The 23,655-nt window shown below is 43.8% G+C and overlaps 1 protein-coding gene across 1 annotated transcript in view; it reads left to right on the top strand.

Moving 5' to 3' along the window:
• Positions 1-2,865: 2,865 nt before the first annotated feature.
• IPCEF1 (interaction protein for cytohesin exchange factors 1) overlaps positions 2,866-23,655 on the top strand; it is a 112,695-nt gene continuing 91,905 nt past the window's right edge. Inside the window, exon 1 of the mRNA XM_084622168.1 lies at positions 2,866-2,892. Coding sequence (XP_084478294.1) covers positions 2,882-2,892 — 11 coding nt within the window. The 5' untranslated portion in view covers positions 2,866-2,881. The remainder of the gene's footprint in view (positions 2,893-23,655) is intronic.

The following is a 23,655-nucleotide window of genomic DNA, read 5'->3' as shown; positions in this document are numbered from 1 at the left end:
GGTTTTTTCACCCTCCACCCCCCCATACAAATTCACTCTCCTGCTGGTGATAGCCCATCCAAAGTGACAACTCTTTACACAATGTGCATGACAATCAAGTTGGGCTATTTCCTGCACAAATCCAGGTTTTCTCACATCCCCCCCACCCCCATACACACACAAACTCACTCTCCTGCTGGTAATAGCTCATCCAAACTGACCACTCTTCAAGTTTAAATCCAAGTTAAACCAGAACATCTGGGGGGGGGGGTAGGAAAAAACAAGAGTCCTCCTTTTTCTTTTTGTGGATACAGACTAACACGGCTGCTATTCTGAAACCAGTGAAATTACTGAGCAACATCCAGCAGTGTCCTCCACTCCTCCACTCTTTCCACAAAGTAACACATATGTCTCTTCAGGCCTGTCACCATCACTCACTAGGCAGGTTGTAAGCCTAGTGCAATTCGCTGATAAAGGGGCGATTTCATTTGGGAGGCAATAGTTAGGTGGCTCTGTTAATGCACATTCACTTATAAGAACAATTTCTTTCAAAATGAAGATATGTTTTTGGTTAGCTTTTCAAATAGGGCATTTTAAGGGCAATTAGCTTGTAAAGTGCTTTGATGATGAAAAAGCTATGTTCATGCCAAGGACTGGTTACGCATGCAAAGAAGTGGAAGATTCATTACAGCTATTTACAACTGACTTGTACAGGAGGAAGGAGATCATATTAAAGTATTAATTTGTTCTCTGTCACAGCGGCTTGTGATCGGGGGCTTGTATTAAACTTTATAAGTACACACAAAGCCAAGATGCAATGCAAACAACATTTTTAAAGGATTTAAAAATTAAGGCCCAAATTCTCAGTATCAGCTAGGTTCAGAGGGGGGCAGGGAGCTGCAAAGAAGCTGGTTGGGGCTCCCTGATCTATGCAAGCTCCAGCATAGTTTAGTACAATCCCTGGGGTGTTCTACAGTACAATAGCAACTGTGATTGTCAGCTCCTGCCGCCTGGAGATTATTGGAGCATGATAGTGCTATGACTACACACCCTTACCGCTCTTCAGGTATTCCGCACTGGGGGCTATAGGGAAGCTGGTGCTATGTCAGTTCTATGCCAGTAGAATCCTTAGCTGGGACAATCTGCAAACTTTCTGACCCAAAGCAGCACAGAAGCACCAGACCAAAGAAGAGAATCTGGCCCCATACACCTTGTGCAAAATGCTGTCAAAGCATAATGGTAGCATTTTCCATTCACTTTACAGAAGCATACAAGACACCACAAGGTGGGTGGAATGGTACACCAGTGTAAAATTGGGACAAGGAGTAGAGAGCTAGTACCCCCACTTTCTCCCTTCCTTGAGCACAGCTCCATCCTGTGACCAATGAAGTCTATGACAATGCTCCCATTGACTTCATTAGGGAACCAGGATCAGGTACTTCCATCTAGGGAACAGAGAACAGAACTTTACAAATGAATTCTTTGTAATAATTACTGATCCATGCAAGCTCAGCAAGGTTAGAGGCACAATTATGTGAGTAGTTACAGTAGAAGTGTAGGAGTACTAGTGGCACCTTAGAGACTAACCAATTTATTTGAGCATAAGCTTTCATGAGCTACAGCTCACTTCATCGGATGCAGAAGTGTGATTGAATACGCATTTGAACAGACTACCATACCCCCCGCACTGTCCAGGAATGTATGCACCAAAAAACTTCTTTGCTATTTGATGTTAGGTGCCAGCTCTTGATAACACTGAAGCTTGCTTGAGTGCAGCCAAATGTCCACTTAGAGACCTGTAGCAGCCGTATCTTACTTGATCTGATGTCAGGCCCATCCAATGCCTCCGTTTACCTCTTCCAGTCAAAGGACCTACAACTGGCGCTTTTGAATTAGTTCACCATATTGGGGTCTAGTTTATTAATATAAACTATCAGCTTACCATAAAGCAGATCTCCCAACCCTCATCCCCAGGCTCACTAGCTCTTATTAGCACTTTACCATACTTTATAGCCCAGGTTCAAACACTGCCTTTAGCCTGGTCAAATAGACCAGAGAATAGACCAGACTTCCTAGATATTTCTCTTGCTTCCTTCAGAAGAGAACTAAATCCCCTGCTTCCACTTTTTCACCTTTATTACATCCCCTCCTTGCAAGCTACTGCTTGTCCTTATATACTGTAGTTAAGTCACATGACTGTCAGCTGACCCTTGGACTCAATCCCATTACCTAGGAAGCAGGTTAAACCAGCCCCAGCTCACCTTGTGACATACTTCATTACTATTTTAAACATGTGTGAGGGAGGGTGCGACTCTTTTGTTTTGGAATATGAAACACATATTCTTTATAATTGTTCAGATGCTGATGCTTATGCAAGGTTCTGAAAGTGTTTTAATTTGTGGTCATGGCTGCCTAACAGTATATACAAGGTTCAGTGCAAGATTTTCTCATCAATCACTATTCGGCATTCCTACGCAAAGGATTTGCTCCTCTGTGGCAGCTGTCTGTCTTTAAAAATGAGTCAGGTTGAATGCTGACCTTGCTCGAGTCTGCAGCTTTACCCTTTGTTTTGAGTTCTGCTTTGGAAATACTGGTGTGACTTCATGACCTTTCTGAAACTGGTATCCTGTGCCTTTTAAACACAGCCTTTTACGTGAAAGAATTTACAGCAGGTTTTCCTTTCAGTCCTTCACGCTTAGATGCTGGCCTCATGCCAGAATTTAGAAACTAGATTTGTAATCACTTTATTTACAAGGTGGCTTTTTTTCTTTTCTTTTTGTTGGCTTAACTTGACAGATTGTAGACTACAAGGCGCCACTTGCACTTCTTAAAATATGCTTTATTTTGCCTCCTTTGGTTGTATAGACACATTTATCCTCTGGCTCAACCCCCCTCTTTGTGCATGTGGATAAGGTAAGGCATTCTGGATTTACTCTAATGTTACAGAGACTTTTTCCTGGTGAAAATGACTGAAGTTCCGTGGAGCTGTGCTCATTTTTATCAACCGAGATTTGGCCCTATATTTTTGAATGAATTCACGTCTCAGGTAGGGATGGGCAAACCTATTTGGATAAAACAAGAAGTGGCCTGAACTTCTACCGCAAACCTGAAACTTGGTATGAGAGTCAGAAAAGCATGATAAGTATTTTGGAAAGAAAATCTCCATGTTTCTGTCCTTCCTGGCTGGTGAGCTCATGTTGCCTGGTGCTGCATTTTTAGCTGCAACCTCTGCCACTACCATTTGGTTAACAGTAGGAGACTGAACAAAGGTGGGGGCATTAGTGCTAGGAGACCCAGCAGAAAGGAGCATGCCTTCAAAACGTGCTCAAGCACTGCCCTGGCAGGTGAATACCTCTCCACTACTTGCTCCTCCCACCCTCTCACCTCCAGGAGCAGCTCCTCTTCTTTTCAGAATCTACTTCTACTGTCCAGTAACCCCAGCAGAAGGTGTGGCATCTCCTCAGGAGGAGGGAACAGAGTGGGCCAGATTCTGGCACAGGCTATGGTTCCTTTATACGTTTCAGAGGTATAAAGGGGGCTTCAACAGCCCAATGAAATGCCTAGGGCAAGGGCATCAGCATTGCTTTTAGGATGACCAGCATCTGGGGCCCTCGGGCATGGGGTGTCTGAACTATATTCACTATCTCATTTAGAATGTCCACTTCTATGGACAAGGACCAAGTCTGCCTCTATGTTTTAACAATAGAGAGTGTAACCCGCTGATGAATATTGTTATAAGTGCTCATCTGTGCCCGATCTGTAGAGGCTATGAATTTGTTATAGCCTCAGCTACAGAATTTTAGCTTTATTGGCAGCAGCTTTTGCTTTTAGCTCTGGTGGTTCCCCAGATCTATCACTGGAGTGTTGGCCAAGATGGTGACTATCATGTGAGCAGTACTGATGGTGGTTAACAAATAATAAATAATTGTTTGAACACGCCTTCTCAAACCTTTCTTTATGCTATCATTTAAGCAGAGCTGTGCAAAAGGGGGTTACTTTTTCAACCATTTGGGGCAGCATGTTTTGTCATTTTTGTTCTGTGCTATTTGCTGAAACATTGTTTTTCATGAAATTGCCAAGAAATGACTATATTCTCACTGAAAGTGTGTAACATAGAATATTATCAGCTGGGGTAACTGTCCACAGTATAAAGGCTTTTATCCTCTTTACACATCAGGCACTAGAGGGAGAAATAAATACTTGAGTGTCTCTGATGGTTCATCCAGAAGAGCACGTGTCTTGCCTGCAGGGCCTTATCCAGTAGGCATTTTCTGAGAGGTCTAACACCACACATAGGAGGAGGCGGTGAATGTTTGTTTGTAATAACCATTAACCCAGTGGGTAGAGCACTCACCTGGGAACTGGGAGAACCCCAGTTCCATTCCCTCTCCCTCTCTGCGTGAGGAGATTGGAACAGGGTTTAGACAGAAGAGAGGCATCCAGATGTCTCGAGTGAGGCAGCCATGTGCATGCAAACAGGCAGAAAGTTAAGTGCCTAGGGAACATTTATAGCAGAAATGTAGGTGCCCAGTGAGTGTAGGCACCTACAGGGTTAGGCAGCAGCCAAGCAAGGGTTATGTGGATCACAGATATGTCTAACATTGGGACTTAGGAGCTTAAATTTGGGGTTTATTCATCAGAGCTGGAGCTAGTTATAAGCAGACTAAGCAATTGCTTCGGGCCATGAGCAGCTCAAGGGGACCTTCTGTTTGCTTTTTATTATAAGAACTTGCCTGTTTTACTTGTGTGTGGGGGCGGGGGGCAAGGGGGATGAGGACAGCAAAAATATTCCTGTTTAGAGCCCCCAGTGGGCTAGCACTGGGCTCTGCTGTGCACTGAAGTCCTGTTGTGGATCTGGCTCTCTGTATCTCAGTTCCCCATCAGTAAAATGGGGATTTCGGTACTGCCCTCCCTCATAGGGGTGTTGTGCGGATAAATACCATTAAGGATTCTAAGGTGCTCAGAGACTACGCTAATGGGGCCATAGATAGATCTTAGCTGGATGAGTATTCCCATTTGAAATCAATGGGACTACTCAGCATGTGTGTAACTTATTGCAGGAGTAGGGCCTAAGAGTGATTATTGAGAACAAAGACCCTTGGATCTTATAGTGAGGAGGCGATCTCAGCGCATTTATGGCCCTGTCCATACAGTAAAAACCACAACCTAAGCAATCACATTTTAAAACGTTGTGGAGCTGAACTGTGACTGGATCAGGTTTGGACACCATTTGTTTCACTATGTGTGGACAAAGCCAAACTATATTATAAACAGGTTATAAAAAAATATGATTTAAGTCCAGCCACAGCCAAGCTTAGCAACCGTTCTTAATCACAGTTGTTTTGGCTGTGCATTCAGGAGCTGTCAGAAGTAGCTTCTTAACAGACATGACCTTACTGGCTATAAAGCAAGTCACTGTACTGTTCCACCATAATTGCTGTAAAATTATCAAATGTCACTTGTTTTGTCAGGATTTTTTTTTTCCAGGTTGGGTGGTTTTTGGATGTTGTGTGTGTTATCTCACTTAAGTTTTGAGTTTATAAAACACTGATAAAAATAACGCATGATTGATCCCTAATGAAGGAAGTGATTAATAATAAGAAAAGATCGTGAGTGAGAACAGGAAATCTAATCTTCAGTTTTTCTATATATAGAAAACACCTCAAGGACAAGCACGTAATGTTTTGTATAAATACGTTTAAGATGTGTTTTGTAGGCACATATTTTCAACATGTTGTCATGATCTGAAACACATGTAGACCCTGAAAAATTATGTGAAATATGCTGAGCTCTTGCCTATACACATAAGTAAATGTTATGCACAGTATATGTGTGTAAATATTTAGCTAGCAGAATGGCCACAGGAGAACTCCATCAAAATGATCCTGGAGTCAGGAAGCCACAAATTATAGCTCTGAAATTTTCCATGCTTGTGTCTCTACATAAATAAAACCAACTGGAGCAACTGAAAAAAGTTCACAAATGGTGGCATTTCAGAGCGAGGACACTTTGTTTTTTTAAACTGTTTTCTTGGCTCTGATCAGAAGGCGTATGCAAGAACATAAACAGCATCCCCAGTTCTGAGTTTGATTCCTGATAGATATGCAAACATGTTCAGATTTCTAAATATTCCTGTTAATTTCATTATCATTTTGGCAGAGGCCAAAAGTGGGCTAGTTAGGTGGGGGCAGGCTTTGCTTCTAACCATTGCAAAGACATCAGTTGATGGCTATCTCACTTGTTCTTGCAAGCTCATCTTTGTAAGATCTTTGGGGCAGGATGGCGTCTTCCTATGTGTTTGGGCAGCAACTAGCACAACGGGGCCCTGATCCTATCTGTGGGTTTTGGATAATAATGAAATATCAATGTTTAATGCTGAATTAGGAAACAACGTTAGGAGGCCTGACTTCTTGTTCCTTATTTTAGCTGGCACCAGTTTAGCCAAACACTAGTGGTTACTGTTAATACCTGGAAAGTCTCTGAGACAGCTATTGGTTATCAAAAGTGCGTATACCAGGGATTGGCAACCTTTGGCACGTGGCCCACCAGGGTAAGCCCCCTGGCGGGCCGGGCCGGTTTGTTTACCTGCCGCGTCCACAGGATCGGCTGATTGCAGCTCCCACTGGCCACGGTTTGCCGCTCCCACTGGCCACGATTCGCCGCTCCAGGCCAACGGGGGCTGCGGAAAGCAGAGGCCAGCACATCCCTCGGCCCGCACTGCTTTCCACAGCTCCCATTGGCCTGGAGTGGCGAACCGTGGCCCGTGGGAGCTGCGATCAGCTGATCATGTGGATGCGGCAAGTAAACAAACAGGCCTGCCCCGCCCGGGGGCTTATCCTAGCATGCCACTTGCCAAAGGTTGCCGATCCCTGGCGTATACAGACAATGATAGCTCAAAGTATTCCAACCAATGGCTTCTCACAGTGCTTTGTTGCTTAGCTGTCTTGGTCTGCCCATCTGTTTGTAGCCTATTGAACAGTGGGGCTCTTATTGCCTCCATTCCTGTTGTTGTCACACCTGAGTCTTTACATTAGCTTCAGCTGGATTAGTGCAGCCCTAACAATAGTAACTGCCAGGAACATCTGGATGCTTCAGAGATCTAGACTCTGGATCAGGCTGGAGAGAGGACAGCAGGCGAAATAAATTCCTTAAAGGGCAAGGGGAAGGAAGGAAAAAGTGTTTTCTCTGTGGCAGGCTTCGGGAGACAGATACTATATCATTTTGAAAGAAGGTTTGGTATCATTCATGGTTTTTGTATTTCTTTCTCCCTCCCCTGGAGAAAAGATTCTTTGAGCAGAGAAGATTAAATGAAAGGGTAATATCGCTGGATTTTAAAAATGGAAGAAAGGAGACTGCTACCCACTTTCTCAGGAGTTCTGCTCTCTAACTTCTGTATTTCAAACAAACAAGCTGGTGGCAAGAAAGCCTCCTTTTCTAACTTACGTTCCCAGAAGCCCTTCCCTGCCCCTGCCTGACCATCTTAAAGAGCAAAATGGAGAGGGAAATCTATTGTATGGAGGGGTGAATACCCATATCATATCTGGCAACATTTGAATATGTTTTAAGTAGGGAATTAAAACAACTCCCCATAATTTTCACTGTACTGAGATTAACTGTCCTGGGAGATGCTTGTGGAGGGAAAGTGACAAAATACTAGATTAAATATGGTGGAAAATAGGAAGAGTTGGCATCTCTGCCCTGTTACCTTTGGTATCTGGGAAGAGGGAAACATCATGCCTTCTGCTGGGTCCAGGAAAATTGTTCTATTTCATTGATTTCAGACAAAGGGAGGCTTGCTCGGTATTTAGGCCCTACTTCTGCGATTGGATCCTCATGGGTGGACGTTTGCAGCCCCTGTGTTCAATAGGGCTCTGTGCGGATATCAGAATTGGCCTGCATGGATCCCATTGCAGCGTCAGGGTCTACGTCTCTGGTGCTGAGGGCAAGGACTTCTTTAGTAGCGGGGTCAGCTCTGTTGCATTCTGTTGTAGTCAGACCTAGTTGGAAGTCTTTCTGTACAACTGCAGTTATTGTTTACAGGGCCTAGCCTTTATTAATCACACTTTGGCTGATCAGTTTAATATGCTCTTGTATTTCTTTGAATTTGTCTAATTTCTAAGGTGGACACTGCTATGGATGGCTGGGTCTTCATGCAGAATGACTATCTATCTAGTATTTAAGATATTTATATCGTCTCTGTAACCATAGTGTCTGAGCACCTCACAGTCTTTAATGTATTTATTCTTACTACTGCTCTTACACCACTGAAGTCAATGGGAGTTTTGCCATTGACTTTAATGGGAATAGCACAAGGCTTCATGGTGTTTGCTCAAGATCACACAAGAAGCCCGTAGCAGATCAGGAAATTAAACCTGGGTCTCCTAAGTCTTACATTAGTGCTCAAACAACTGTGCCATCCTTCCTGCCTCTCAAAGGTCCCTCAATTTAGTGTTGGCAGACTATTCATTAAACTATGATGGTAAGGCACCATCAGTCACCTAGCCCCTGATCCTGCAATGACCTCTGGCTACCTAGTGACAGATGATGTGGAAAAAGCTGAAGTACTCAATGCTTTTTTTTTTTTTGCCTAGGTCTTCACAGGCAAGGTCAGCTCCCAGACTGCTGCACTGGGCAACACAGTATGGGGAGGAGGTGAGCAGCCCTCAGTGGTGAAAGAACAGGTTAAGGACTATTTAGAAAAGCTGGACATGCAAAAGTCCATGGGGCCAGATGCAATGCATCTAAGGGTGCTAAGGGAGCTGGTGGATATGATTGCAGAGCCATTGGCCATTATCTTTGAAAACTCGTGGCGATTGTGGGAGGGCCCGGACGATGGGGAAAAGGCAAATGTAGTGCCCATCTTTAAAAAAAGGAAGAAGGAAAATCTGGGGAACTATAGATGAGTCAGCCTCACCTCCAGAAAAATCATGGAGCAGGTCCTCAAGGAATCCAATTTGAAGCACTTGGAGGAGAGAAAGGTGATCAGGAACAGTCAGCATGGATTCACCAAGGGCAAGTCATGCCTGACCAACCTGATTGCCTTCTATGATGAGATAACGGGCTCTGTGGTTATGGGGAAAGCACTGGACGTGATATACCTTGACTTTAGCAAAGCTTTTGATATGGTCTCCCACAGTATTCTTGCCAGCAAGTTAAAAAAGTATGGATTGGATGAATGGACTATAAGGTGGATAGAAAGCTGGCAAGATCATTGGGCTCAAAGGGTAGTGATCAATGGCTCAGTATCTCGTTGGCAGCCGGTATCGAGTGGAGTGAGCCAGAGGTCGGTCCTGGAGCTGGTTTTGTTCAATGTCTTCATTAATGATCTGGATGGATTGCACCCTCAGCAAGTTTGTGGATGACACTAAGCTGGGGGAGAGGTAAATATGCTGGAGGGTAGGGACAGGGTCCAGAGTGACCTAGACAAATTGGAGGATTGGGCCAAAAGAAATCTGATGCGGTTCAACAAGGACAAGTTCAGAGTCCTGTACTTAGGATGGAAAAATCCATGCACTGCTACAGGCTGGTGACCGACTGGCTAAGGGGCAGTTCTGCAGAAAAGGACCTGGGGATTACAGTAAATGAGAAGTTGGATATGAGTCAACAGTGTGCCCTTGTTGCCAAGAAGGCTAACGGCATTTTGGGCTGCATTAGTATGATCATTGCCAGCAGATCGAGGGAAGTGATTATTCCCCTCTATTTGGCACTGGAGAGGCCACATCTGGAGTATTGCATCCAATTTTGGGCCTCCCTGCTACAGAAAGGATGTGAACAAATTGGAGAGAATCCAGTGGAGGGCAGCGAAAACAGTTAGGGGTCTGGGGCATATGACTTATGAGGAGAGGCTGAGGGATCTGGGCTTATTTAGTCTACAGAAAAGAAGAGCGAGGCGGGATTTGATAGCAGCGTACAACTACCTGAAGAGGGGTTCCAAAGAGGATGGAGCTAGGCTGTTCTCAGTGGTGGCAGATGGCAGAACAAGAAGCAATGGTTTCAAGTTGGAGTGCGGGAGGTCTAGGTTGGACATAGGAAACACTGTTTCACTCGGTGGGTGCTGAAGCACTGGAATGGGTTACATAGGGAGGTGGTGGAATCTCCATCCTTAGAGGTTTTTAAGGCCCGGCTTGACAAAGCCCTGACTGGAATGATTTATTTGAGGTTGGTCCTGCTTTGAATAGGGAGTTTGACTAGATGACCTCCTGAGAACTCTTCCAACCCTAATCTTCTAGGATTCTGTGATCCTGCAATGACCTCTGGCTGGACAGACCCATATGCCCGCAGAGCATTCAGTGCATGGTCAGAAGCCTAGTTTATTGAGAACACATGAGACTAAGAATCTATATGATATCACGGAGAAAGGTGTAGGGTAGGATTTCGCTCTATCTAGAAGGATTTTGATTTTCCAGCTACTGTTCTGCTCTGTCAGGGCAATTCCATAACTTATGTTTGTAGTTCCCCTCCCCACCCCCTCTTTATTTCTTTGGCAGAGACAACAATGATCAATATCTAAATCGTTTGAAGTTCTACTGGAGCTAAGTCAGTGTAAGATGTTTGTCCTTAACGAATCGTAGTTTTAGATGCATCTCAGACAGCCTTGTAGCCTTTTGTCATTTGTTTTTTGCTAGTTTTCAGTTTTATTTTCTTAATAATATAGAGTGCCTGTATTTTTTCCCATTTTTGAGAATGGACACACACACACCACCAAATTGTGTTTGTGTGTGTGTGTGAGAGAGAGAGAGAGAGAGAGATGATATTCACAAGTTACTGGAAAGTTATGTGTAAGAGAGGCTTGAGATTTGTAGTTTGCTATATCTGTTACACATATAGGGTGAGTTCTATTTAAGTTCCTAGATTGTCCTTTTGTAGTGGTAGAATGTAGGGGTCCACAGAAATTGGAATCATAGAATCATAGACTATCAGGGCTGGAAGGGACCTCAGGAGCTCATCTACTCCAACCCCCTGCTCAAAGCAGGACCAATCCCCAACTAAATCATCCCAGCCAGGGCTTTGTCAAGCCTGGCCTTAAAGACTCCTAAGGAAGGAGATTCCACCACCTCCCTAGGTAACGCATTCCAGTGTTTCACCACCCTCCTAATGAAAAAGTTTTTCCTAATATCCAACCTAAACCTCCCCCACTGCAACTTGAGACCATTACTCCTCGTTCTGTCATCTGCTACCATTGAGAACAGTCTAGAGCCATCCTCTTTGGAACCCCCTTTCAGGTAGTTGAAAGCAGCTATCAAATCCCCCCTCATTCTTCTCTTCTGCAGACTAAACAATCCCAACTCCCTCAGCCTCTCCTCATAAGTCATGTGTTCCAGACCCCTAATCATTTTTGTTGATCTCTGCTGGACGTTTTCCAATTTTTCCACATCCTTCTTGTCGTGTGGGGCCCAAAACTGGACACAGTACTCCAGATGAGGCCTCACCAATGTCGAATAGAGGGGAGCTTTGTACTGGGTTATAATTGTTCAAATGGCATTGAAGTAAGATCTGTACATAGTTTTGCAAGGATCTTAATAACCTTCTTGTGCCCTTTCTTTCAAAGTCTCTCTTTGCTGCCCATTTCTTCTCCCAGGGTCATTTGGCTGGGTTCACAGAAAGTTGTGCGCCCATATGTGTTGTAGGGCAGGACTGTGTAAGGCTCTTAAGTGCTTAATCTGAGTATTGTTCAGGGAATTTAGCGCCGGTTGTAACTTGCACTCTCTGGAAAATCTTGCATAGTGCTGATCATAAGCTCTAAAATATAACACAAGTCAACACTGTTCTAGCTTGACCAGCTTTCATCACGGTTTGGCCAGCTACAGTGGATGGGATCATCATGTTAAATTATTTTGTAGCCTCCTGTAGGGACTAATAGCCTCACTTGTTGCCCTGATTCTCTGGCATTTTGAACTGAGATCTGTACAAAGGAGCACATGGTTGAAATTTGAATTCTCTGTAGCTTGAGCCCCGACGGAGAAGAGTGGGTCCCCACGGTCTTTCTGGTTGTTCAGGTGGGTCACATCACAAAAATACCTTCTTTTTATAACACTGCTTGCTCCAGCCCTAACACACTGAGTAAAACCGAACTTATTCTGTACCTCTTAGAAATCCTTCACAGTCCAGCAAGTAGTTAATAGTTAAAGACATTACGGCTGGAGGAGATAGGGTTGCAGAATGCTTTACATTTGTTATATGGGGTCAGGATCTAGAAAAATCTTGGGAGTTACTCCACTTCAGTGCTTATGGCAGACAGCCCAAAGATTTGGAGTAGAAGGCCTGATGATGTAAATATAATACTTAATATTTAAAAAATAAGCAATAGCTGCTTAGAGTGTGCATGCAATACATACAGACTGTATAATGTCTATTAATCAAGCAGTCTTGCATAGCAGTGCTGGCATGTAACTGTTTCCATTTTTCTGTTTGTTTGGTGTGTGCAGCCGCTTCCCAGCACAACATTGCCAGTGACCTTTAAAACTCCTATGAATGCCACAATGTAAAAATTACCCGGGAGTTGTGGTCTGAGGTGCTGCCACCTTGTGGAAGTTCTTGGGCAAAACCATGACAGACAAACTCCAGCTGCTCTCAAGGAGAGGCCAGGACTGCCAGTGAAAAATCAGCTTTTGTTTTGAATCTTAGTGCAGTTCAAGATCTTTATGAGTGACATGCAATGTCATAGAATTTCTTTTCAAGGTGGTATGGACTCTTACTCACCCTGAGATGCTCTTTCTGAGGATTGAAAAAGCCTTCAGGCTAGGGAAGCCTTATAAATAGGCATATCTAGGATGAACTTGGCTCAGAATTTTATTGAGTGGGAAAAATGTTATAGGCAAAACTTTTGTTCTGGACATGAGGTAGCCCTGAGAAACAGATTTTGGGAGGGTGCGGGGAAAGGTTACATGCTACAATCAGTCCCACATATCTCACCTTCACTAGACTTGAACAGATATAGATCTACTTATTCAACACTTGTTTCCTTTCCATTAGGACAGTGTGAACTAACTGAGAAAAACATGTTTCAGAGTAACAGCCGTGTTAGTCTGTATTCGCAAAAAGAAAAGGAGAACTTGTGGCACCTTAGAGACTAACCAATTTATTTGAGCATAAGCTTTCATGAGCTACAGCTCACTTCATCGGATGCATACTGTGGAAAGTGTAGAAGATCTTTTTATATACACACAAAGCATGAAAAAATACCTCCTCCCACCCCACTCTCCTGCTGGTAATAGCTATCTAAAGTGATCACTCTCCTTACAATGTGTATGATAATCAAGTTGGGCCATTTCCAGCACAAATCCAGGTTTTCTCATCCCCCCACCCCACCCCCATGGAAACCATCTACCACAACTCTGTCCTCTAAAAAGTATGAGCTTTAGGTCTGCATCATCTTACAAATGCATCATCAGACAAATCCAGACTGCCTTCTGCATGTAGAGAATAGCATTATAGGTGTGATCCATGTATTGAGGTCAGTGCAGCAGTTGAAATCCACTTCACTTGTGTAAAGCTAGAACAACTTGGTGCAGTTCTGTGCAGAGACTGAAGAAGTCAAAGCGATTTTCCCAATCCAAGGTACAGAGCTGCAATGCTATCCTCTTGAAGTCGCTTTTCCCCCGTATAAGAAGAATAGGTGCTGCAGCCAGATTTTCAAAAGTGCATTGGGTGCATATTGGGTGCTGAGCACTTTTGAAAATCTGGCCCCACACACCAGTCGCATGGACCTGGAAGCCACTGGATCTGCACAAATGTGGATTTTATGGACCCTCAGGTCAGCTTTTTGCTCTAGTTTATTTAAGGCTGGTTCAAAGACCCAGGAGATATAAGGGCATTTCTGCATGACTGCTCTGCTCACGGTTTCACTGCCTGGTCCTGCTGTGGGGCCAAAGAGTGCAAAGGGCCTTTTGCTGTTCCTCCACACCCTGGGTCATGTCGGCCTCAGATGAGTACTGATTCAGGAGCAAGATTGCAGGGACAGTCTGAGTTGGGAGGCAACTCTAACTGAAGGCTAGGGACTGAGGTGGGCATGGTTTAGTGTGAAACACCTGGAGAGGGGGTCTCCTGGGGGCTATCTACTGGGGCAAGAGAGAATTTCCATCATAACGCCTTGTTAGTTTTGACTGTGAAATTCTGGAGCTGAACCTACATTATTTAATCCCAAATGGATAGGAACTGGGGCTAGAAAAGGTTTTAGCAGGCAGCATTCAGGACAGGCAGTGCCCTTGAAATGGTGACATTTAAAAAAAATTGAGCCCGCCTAAGAGGGTTGGGTTTGGAAAGCAGGGAGTGACTGGAGCTAGAAACTATCCAGTGCTGTGCTGAGCTCCCAAAATATGTTGTTACCTCTCTGGCTAAATGTCCAGGATCTCCATCCCTCCCTGAAGGGTCTGTAAATGTTGAGCCGGGGGATGGAACACATGCAGTGTGTAGCAGAGAAGCAGAACATCATGGAAGCAAATTCAGTAAAGCAGGAATGAGCAATACAATGCCAGCCCAGTTAGAGCCTTAATTGTCTCTTGCCTTTCCTCCACCACCCTCAAAATCTATTTCCTTTTACACTCTATTTCATTCTCTTAATTGCTTCACCATTTTGGGTAGTTAAACAAGGAACTGTTTTAATCATGGAAAACAGGAGTTGAAAGCTGCTGAAAATAGTACCACAACCAGAACACTGTGTCATGAGTGGGTGGGGGCTCAGTACTTGATTGCACTGAAGAAACAATTTCTTACGAGTGTTGAGTGGGTGAATGGGTTTGACCCCTGCTTGATTTGAGGGTAGGCGAGTCACCTGGAGGGAGCATCTTGTAAGGATACACTGCCAGAGCCCTGACCAGGGGTATTCTATCTGCTACCCAAGATCCATAAACCTGGAAATCCTGGACGCCCCATCATCTCAGGCATTGGCACTCTTAGAGCAGGATTATCTGGCTATTTGGACTCTCTCCTCAGACCCTACGCTACCAGCACTCCTAGCTACCTTTGAGACACCACCGACTTTCTGAGGAAACTACAGTGCATTGGTGATCTTCCTGAAAACACTGTCCTGGCTACCATGGATGTAGAAGCTCTTTATACCAATATTCCACATGAGGATGGACTACAAGCTGTCAAGAACAGTATCCCTGATGAGGCCACAGCACACCTGGTGGCTAAGCTTTGTGACTTTGTCCTCACCCACAACCACTTCAGATTTGGGGACAACTTATATCTTCAAGCCAGCGGCACTGCTATGGGTACCTGCATGGCCCCACAGTAGGCCAACATTTTTATGGCTGACTTAGAACAACGCTTCCTCAGCTCTCGTCCCCTAATGCCCCTACTCTACTTGTGCTACATTGATGACATCTTCATCATATGGACCCACTAGAAGGAGGCCCTTGAAGAATTCCACCTGGATTTCAACAATTTCCATCCTACCATCAACCTCAGCCTGGACCAGTCCACACAAGAGATCCACTTCCTGGACACTACAGTGCTAATAAGTGATGGTCACATAAACACCCTATACCAGAAACCTACTGACCGCTATACTTGCCTACATGCCTCCAGCTTCCATCCAGGACACATCACACAATCCATTGTCTACAGCCAACCCCTAAGATACAACCGAATATGCTCCAATCCTTCAGATAGAGACAAACACCTACAAGTTCTTTATCAAGCATGCTTAAAACTACAATACCCACCTGGGGAAGTGAGGAAACAGATTGACAGAGTGAGATGGGTACCCAGAAATCACCTACTACAGGACAGGCCCAACAGGGAAAATAACGGAACACCACTAGCCATCGCGTACAGCCCCCAGCTAAAACCTCTCCAGCACATCATCAGCGATCTACACCCTATCCTGGAAAATGATCCCTCACTCTCAGACCTTGCGAGGCAGACCAGTCCTTGCTTACAGACAGCCCCCCAACCTGAAGCAAATACTCACCAGCAACTACACACCACACCACAGAAACACTAACCCAGGAACCAATCCCTGTAGCAAACCTTGTTGCCTACTCTGTCCCCATATCTACTCTAGCGACACCATCAGAGGACCCAACCACATCAGCCACATCATCAGAGGCTCATTCACTTGCACGTCTACTAATGTTATATATGCCATCATGTGCCAGCAATGCCCCTCTGCCATGTACATTGGCCAAATCGAACAGTCCCTACGTAAAAGTATAAATGGACACAAATCGGACATAAGGAATGGTAACATACAAAAGCCAGTAGGAGAAGACTTCAATCTTCCTGGACGTTCTCTAACAGATTTGAAAGTAGCTATACTTGAACAAAAAAACTTCAGAAACAGACTTCAAAGAGAAACAGCAGAACTAAAATTCATTTGCAAATTTAACACCGTTAGAATAGAATATAGAATATCAGGGATGGAAGGGACCTCAGGAGGTCATCTAGTCCAACCCCCTGCTCAAAGCAGGACCAATCCCCAACTAAATCATCCCAGCCAGGGCTTTGTCAAGCCTGACCTTAAAAACTTCTAAGGAAGGAAATTCCACCACCTCCCTAGGTAATGCATTCCAGTGTTTCACCACCCTCCTAGTGAAAAAGTTTTTCCTAATATCCAACCTAAACCTCCCCCACTGCAACTTGAGACCATTACTCCTTGTCCTGTACTCTTCTACCACTGAGAATAGTCTAGAACCATCCTCTCTGGAACCACCTTTCAGGTAGTTGAAAACACCTATCAAATCCCCCCTCATTCTTCTCTTCCGCAAACTAAAACAATCCCAGTTCCCTCAGCCTATCCTCATAAGTCATGTGTTCCAGGCCCCTAATCATTTTTGTTGCCCTCCGCTGGACGCTTTCCAGTTTTTCCACATCCTTCTTGTTGTGTGGGGCCCAAAACTGGACACAGTTCTCCACATGAGGCCTCACCAATGTTGAATAGAGGGGAATGATCACGTCCCTCGATCTGCTGGCAATGCCCCTACTTATACATCCCAAAATGCCATTGGCCTTCTTGGCAACAAGGGCACACTGCTGACTCATATCCAGCTTCTCATCCACTGTAACCCCTAGGTCCTTCTCTGCAGAACTGCTGCCTAGCCATTCGGTCCCTAGTCTGTAGCAGTGCATGGAATTCTTCTGTCCTAAGTGCAGGACTCTGCACTTGTCCTTGTTGAACTGCATCAGATTTCTTTTGGCCCAATCCTCTAATTTGTCTAGGTCCCTCTGTATCCTATCCCGATCCTCCAGCGTATCTACCTCTCCTCCCAGTTTAGTGTCATCTGCAAACTTGCTGAGGGTGAAGTCCATGCCATCCTCCAGATCATTAATGAAGATATTGAACAAAACTGGCCCGAGGACCGACCCTTGGGGCACTCCACTTGATACCAGCTGCCAACTAGACATGGAGCCATTGATCACTACCCGTTGAGCCCGACAATCTAGCCAACTTTCTACCCACCTTATAGTCCATTCATCCAGCCCATACTTCTTTAACTTGCTGGCAAGAATCCTGTGGGAGACTGTGTCAAAAGCTTTGCTAAAGTCAAGGAACAACACGTCCACTGCTTTCACCTGATCCACAGAGCCAGTTATCTCGTCATAGAAGGCAATTAGATTAGTCAGGCATGACTTGCCCTTGGTGAATTCATGCTGACTGTTCCTGATCACTTTCCTCTCCTCTAAGTGCTTCAGAATTGATTCCTTGAGGACCCGTTCCATGATTTTTCCAGGGACTGAGGTGAGGATGACTGGCTTGTAGTTCCCAGGATCCTCCTTCTTCCCTTTTTTAATTTGGGCTTGAATAGGGATTGGGAATGGCTGGCTCATTAGAAAAGCAGCTTTGCCTCTCCTGGAATTAACACCTCCTCATCTATTATTGGGAGTGGACTACATTCATCCTGATCGAATTGGCCCTGTCAGCACTGGTACCTCACAAGTGGAGTAACTCCCTTCTCTTCATGTGTCAGTATATTTATGCCTGCGTCTGTAATTTTCACTCCATGAATCTGAAGAAGTGGGGTTTTTACCCACGAAAGCTTATCCTCAGATAAATCTGTTAGTTTTTAAGGTGCCACCGGACACCTTGTTGTTCTTGTAAGGAGAGTGGGTAAGGAAGGACTTTGCATCTGCTTGCTTTGAGCAGTTGGAATCATTGCCAACTCTTAAGAGGATCTTACAAGATAAACAGTCCTCTGTGAGTCACTAAGTTTCAATGTTTTGTAGGTATACTGAAAGCAGAGTTTTTAAAGGGTTTTGTACTTTTTGGGGTTCTCTCATCATTCCTACACTGCAGAAGGCTTAAGCAGTGAAAAGAAAATGTGCATCCCTTTTACTCACTCCAGCAGTAGGAAAGTGCACAATATAAGCAACAGTGGTCACCGTTTATAAACTGTAGATTGTGTGTTTGTGAAATGTATTCTGATTATTGGAAACTTGTTTCTTGTCAGTTCTTCTCATGTGCTGTCAGACTCTCAAATGAGCTCACTTTCACCAAGATGGCCACCTCCACCAATTGGGTCAGCAGTGCCAACTTCAAAGACCTTTTTATAAAAATAATACAATTTTCAGGATTTTTTTTAGACTTGTGGACTGAGAAAAATGAGTGCAATTTTCCTACATTGCCATTCATGGGTTTAATTTATATTCCTTCTCATCAGTAAAAATGACTAAAAATGTTTTTTGAAATTAAACCAGGATCTAAAAGGAAAGCAGATTTCTCCTTTAGAATCTAAGGTGTTCATGAATTAAAAACACAATAGCTAACTTTTGCTCTGATGTCATATTGATGAGATGATCTTGAGTATGCAAATGATATTGCCTTATTTGACGAGATTACAGCTAATGCTGGAGGAGCGGTGGGAAAACGGCAGAATCTATGTGACTTAAGGTCAACAGTGATTAAACTAAAGCTATGCATGCCGCCTATAAAACAGAAATGAATGGCCTGCCAATGCTGAACATAGATGGCAGTGACATTGAATGGGCGTATAGTTTTTATCCACGTGGCTATTCGGTTGACAGCAGAAGGTTTTACATCCGAAGAAGTTGCACTTTGGATTGGTCTTGCGCCAATGGCATTTGAGTGTCCTCCAAGGCATCTGTTTGGGTGATGGGATGTCTGTGTGACAGCTAAGATACAAGTGTTCAACACAGCAGATATGACAGCTATCTTATATGGAGCAGAGAGACATGGTCATTAAAAGCAGAGAGGAAACTAAAAGAAATATTCAATGTGAAAAGTTATGGTGTGTTCTTAGCATCTGATGGTTTGATATTTTTTTGTCACAAACAAGATATTTGGATGATCCCAGCAAGTTGGAATCTTGTGCCAGCTGAGAACGAGATAACCACCATGGTGGGGTCATGTCCGACATGCAGAAGAAGGTATGCTTTTACAGAAGGTTCATAGAACTGAAGTTGAAGGATGTAGTGCATAGGCCAATGATCTTGGAAGATGCAATTTTGAAGGCTTTAAGAAGCCTAACCCCTTCCATACGGACTCTTGCCAAAGGAAGAAGACTTGCAAGGGGTCATTCAAGACAAAAGTCCATTCTGCGTGCCACTATGACTGGATAATAGTTATGGGAATCTGATTTTTTTTTTAAATAAAAGATGGTTAAGGATTATTCACATCTTACATATGAGGAAATTGAGCACCAAGATATCATGTGACCTGCCCAAGTTCATGGAGTGAGAACAACTATACTAGGCATTTCCAGTGCTTCTGCTATTAGTCTAGTATGAGTGCATCTTCATTACCAGTAGCAATGGTGAAAGTGCCAGAGTAGAAATGGCAGAGGTTTTTATTTTTAAGCAGGATGTCATCTAACATTAGCATTTCAATTTCCTCATATGCAAAGTGGGAATAATACAGTACTGGACCATACTTTAATGTTGCTTTGAAGTCTCCAGTTTTAACACACAAGTGGTAGGCAGCACACGAGTGAAAAAGTTTGTTCCTTCTCAACTCTGTTACTCCTGCTGTTGCAACCTCTAGTGGCGTTTGCACCAGTGGTAAATCAATGGTGAAAAAAGTGCTACTGTAAACAAGTGAATCAATGGCAAAATAGAGAGAACTCAGATGTCTTGATTCTTGGTTCCTAGATACTATAGTAAGGGGCACATTAAAAATAAATAAGGCTGGAGTCTAACCACTAGACCACGAGTCTAACATTAGCAGAGTATTTCTTGATGTGTCTGAGTAATTAGTCCCTTCCTTGGCCTAGTGAACTGATCTTTAATAATGGAGAATGCAAATAAACCGGGGGTGGAGGAAGCACAGAAAAAAGAAAAATAACCCAAAGAGAAGGAACTTGTGTCATTCTTTGCATGCTAGAACAGCATTTGCAATGCTCAAGAGAGCAATAAAGTGGAGGAGCAAAGTATAAAAAGAGGAACTGAAAAACACTGCTGTCTGCAGTCTCAGCAGAAAGTGCTGATGAGAAATGACAAGTGAACAGTTTTGGAGGGTGGCACCTGCTAATCCTGCTCTAACCAAGAATTTATCAGCATTTCCATTGTAAAGCTTTCATTTTGGGCATTAATTCATTTTGATCTGTACATTTTCACAAAGGGCTGCAACTTGGGTGTTAATTTGGCTTTGGCAGCCACCCCCCCCCCCGGTGTATATCATAGAATCATAGGACCGGAAGGGGCCTTGAGAAGTCATTTAGTCCAGTCCCCTGCACTCATGGCAGGACTAAGTATTATCTAGACCGGGTGTCTAACTTGCTCTTAAAAATCTTCAATGGTGGAGATTCCACAACCTCCTTAGGCAATTTATTCCAGTGCTTAACCACCCTGACAGGTAGGAAGTTTTTCCTAATGTCCAACCTAAACCTCCCTTGTTGCAATTTAAGCCCATTGCTTCTTGTCCTATCCTCAAAGGTTAGGAAGAACAATTCTTCTCCTCTTCCTTTTAACAACCTTTTATGTACTTGAAAACTGTTATCATGTCCCCCTCTCAGTTTTTCTTTTCCAGACTAAACAAACCCATTTTTTTCAACCTTCCTGCAAAGGTCATGTTTTCTAGACCTTTAATCATTTCTGTTGCGCTCTCTGGACTTTCTCCAATTTGTCCAGATCTTTCCTGAAATGTGGCACCCAGAACTGGACACAGCAATTTGAGGCTTAATCAGCATGGGGTAGAGTGGAAGAATTACTTCTCGTGTCTTTCTTACAACACTCCTGCTAATACTGATCAGAATGATGTTTGCTTTTTTTGCAACAGCATTACACTGTTGACTCATATTTAGCTTGTGATCCACTATGACTCCCAGATCCCTTTCCGCAGTACTCCTTCCTAGGCAGTCATTTCCCATTTTGTACGTGTGCAACTGATTGTTCCCTCCTCAGTGGATTACTTTACATTTGTCCTTATTGAATTTCATCCTATTTTCTTCAGACCATTTCTCCAGTTTGTCCAGATGATTTTGAATTTTAATCCTATCCTCCAAAGCACTTGCAACCCCTCCTAGCTTGGTATCGTCTGCACACTTTGTAAGTGTGGTCTCTGTGCCATTATCTAAATTAGTGGTTCTCAAACTGTGGGTTGGGACCCCAAAGTGCGTCGCCATCCCATTTTAATGGGGTTGCTAGGGCTGGCTTAGACTTTCTGGGGCGAAGCTGAAGCCCGAACCCCCGCCTGGGACTGAAGCCCAAGGGCTTCAGGCTGGGGTGGAAGGTCTCAGGTTACAGGCCCCCCATGAGGGGCTGAAGCCCTTGAGCTTTGGCCCCTTGACCTAGGGCGGCAGGGCTTGGGCGGGTTCAGGCTTGGTCCCCCCTCCTGGGGTCATATAGTAATTTTTGTTGTCAGAAGGGGGTCTCTATGCAATGAAGTTTGAGAACCCCTGATCTAAATCATTGATGAAGATATAGAACAGAACCAGACCCGGAACTGATCCGTGTGGGACCCCACTTGTTATGCCCTTCCAGCATGACTGTGAACCACTGATAACTACTCTCTAGGAATGGTTTTCCAACCAGTTTTGCACCCACCTTATAGTAGCTCAATATAGGTTGCATTTCCCTAGTTTGTTATGAGAAGATCATTCAAGACCGTACCAAAGCTTTAGTAAAGTCAAGCTATACCACGTCTACCACTTCCTCCCCATCCACAAATCTTGTTACCCTGTCAAAGAAAGCTATCAGGTTGGCTTGATACAATTTGTTCTTGACAAATCCATGCTATTACTTTTCACCTTCTTATTTTCTCGATGTTTGCAAATTGACTGCTTAAGTATTTGTTCTTTCTGGGTACAGAAGTTAAGTGACTGGTCTGTAATTCCCCGGGTTGTCCTTATTTCCCTTTTTATAGATGGGCACTATATTTGCCCTTTTCCAGTCTTCTGGAATCTCTCCCGTCTTCGATGATTTTTCAAAGATAATCGTGAATGGCTCAGATATCTCCTCAGTCAGCTCCTTGAATATTCTATGATGCATTTCATCAGGTCATCTAACTTGTCTAAGTAATTTTTAGCTTGTTCTTTCCCTATTTTAGCCTCTGCTCCTACCTCATTTTCACTGGCATTCACTATGTTAGACATCCAATCACCACCAACCTTCTTGGTGAAAACAAATAAGTCATTAAGCACCTCTGCCATTTCCACATTTTCTGTTATTGTCTCTTCTCTTCCCCACACCTCACATTGAGTAATGGGCCTACACTGTCCTTGGTATTCTTCTTGCTTCTAATGTATTTGTAGAATATTTTCCTGTTTCCCTTTATGTCTCTAACTAGTTTGAGCTCGTTTTGTGCCTTGGCCTTTCTAATTTTGTCCCTACATACTTGTGTTATTTGTTTATATTCAACCATTGTAATTTGACCTAGTTTCCACTTTTTGTAGGACTCTTTTTTGATTTTTAGATCATTGACGATCTCCCGGTTAAGCCAGGGTGGTCTCTAGCCATACTTCCTATCTTTCCTGCGCAGTGGGATAGTTTTGCTCTTCTGCGTTTAATAACGTCTCTTTGAAAAACTGCCAACTGTATTCAATTGTTTTTCCCCTTAGACTTGCTTCCCATGGGATCTTACCTACCAATTCCCTGAGTTTGCTAAAGTCTGCTTTCTTGAAATCCACTGTCTTTATTTTGCTGTTCTCCCACCTACCATTCCTTAGAATCATGAACTTTACCATTTCATGATCACTTTCACTCAAGCTGCCTTCCACTTTCAAACCAGTTTGAAACTCAACCAGTTCCTTCCTATTAGTCAAAATCAACTCTAGAACAGCCTCTCTCCTACTGGCTTTCTCCACCTTCTGAAATAAAAAATTGTCTCCAATACATTCCAAGAACTTGTTGAATAATTTGTGTCCTGCTGTGTTATTTTCCCCAATAGATGCCTGAGTAGTTCAAGTCCCCCTTCACCACCAAGTCATAGAATCATAGACTTTAAGGTCAGAAGGGACCATTATGATCGTCTAGTCTGACCTCCTGCACAACATAGGCCACAGAATCTCACCCCACCCAATCCTGTAACAAACCTCTCATCTATATCTGAACTATTGAAGTCCTCAAATCATGCTTTAAAGACTTCAAGATGCAGAGAATCCTCCAGCAAGTGACCCATATCCCATGCTTCAGAGGAAGGCGAAAAACCCCCAGGGCCTCTGCCAATCTGCCTTGGGGGAAAATTCCTTCCCAACCCCAAATATGGTGATCAGCTAAACCCTGAGCATGTGGGCAAGACTCACCAGCCAGACACCCAGGAACGAATTCTCTGTAGTAACT

Source organism: Lepidochelys olivacea, assembly GCF_965140295.1.
Source record: "Lepidochelys olivacea isolate rLepOli2 genome assembly, chromosome: 3".
NCBI classification, from domain to species: domain Eukaryota; kingdom Metazoa; phylum Chordata; order Testudines; family Cheloniidae; genus Lepidochelys; species Lepidochelys olivacea.
The sequence above is the reverse complement of the archived record's forward strand: the minus strand, read 5'-3'. Positions and strand labels throughout refer to the sequence as shown.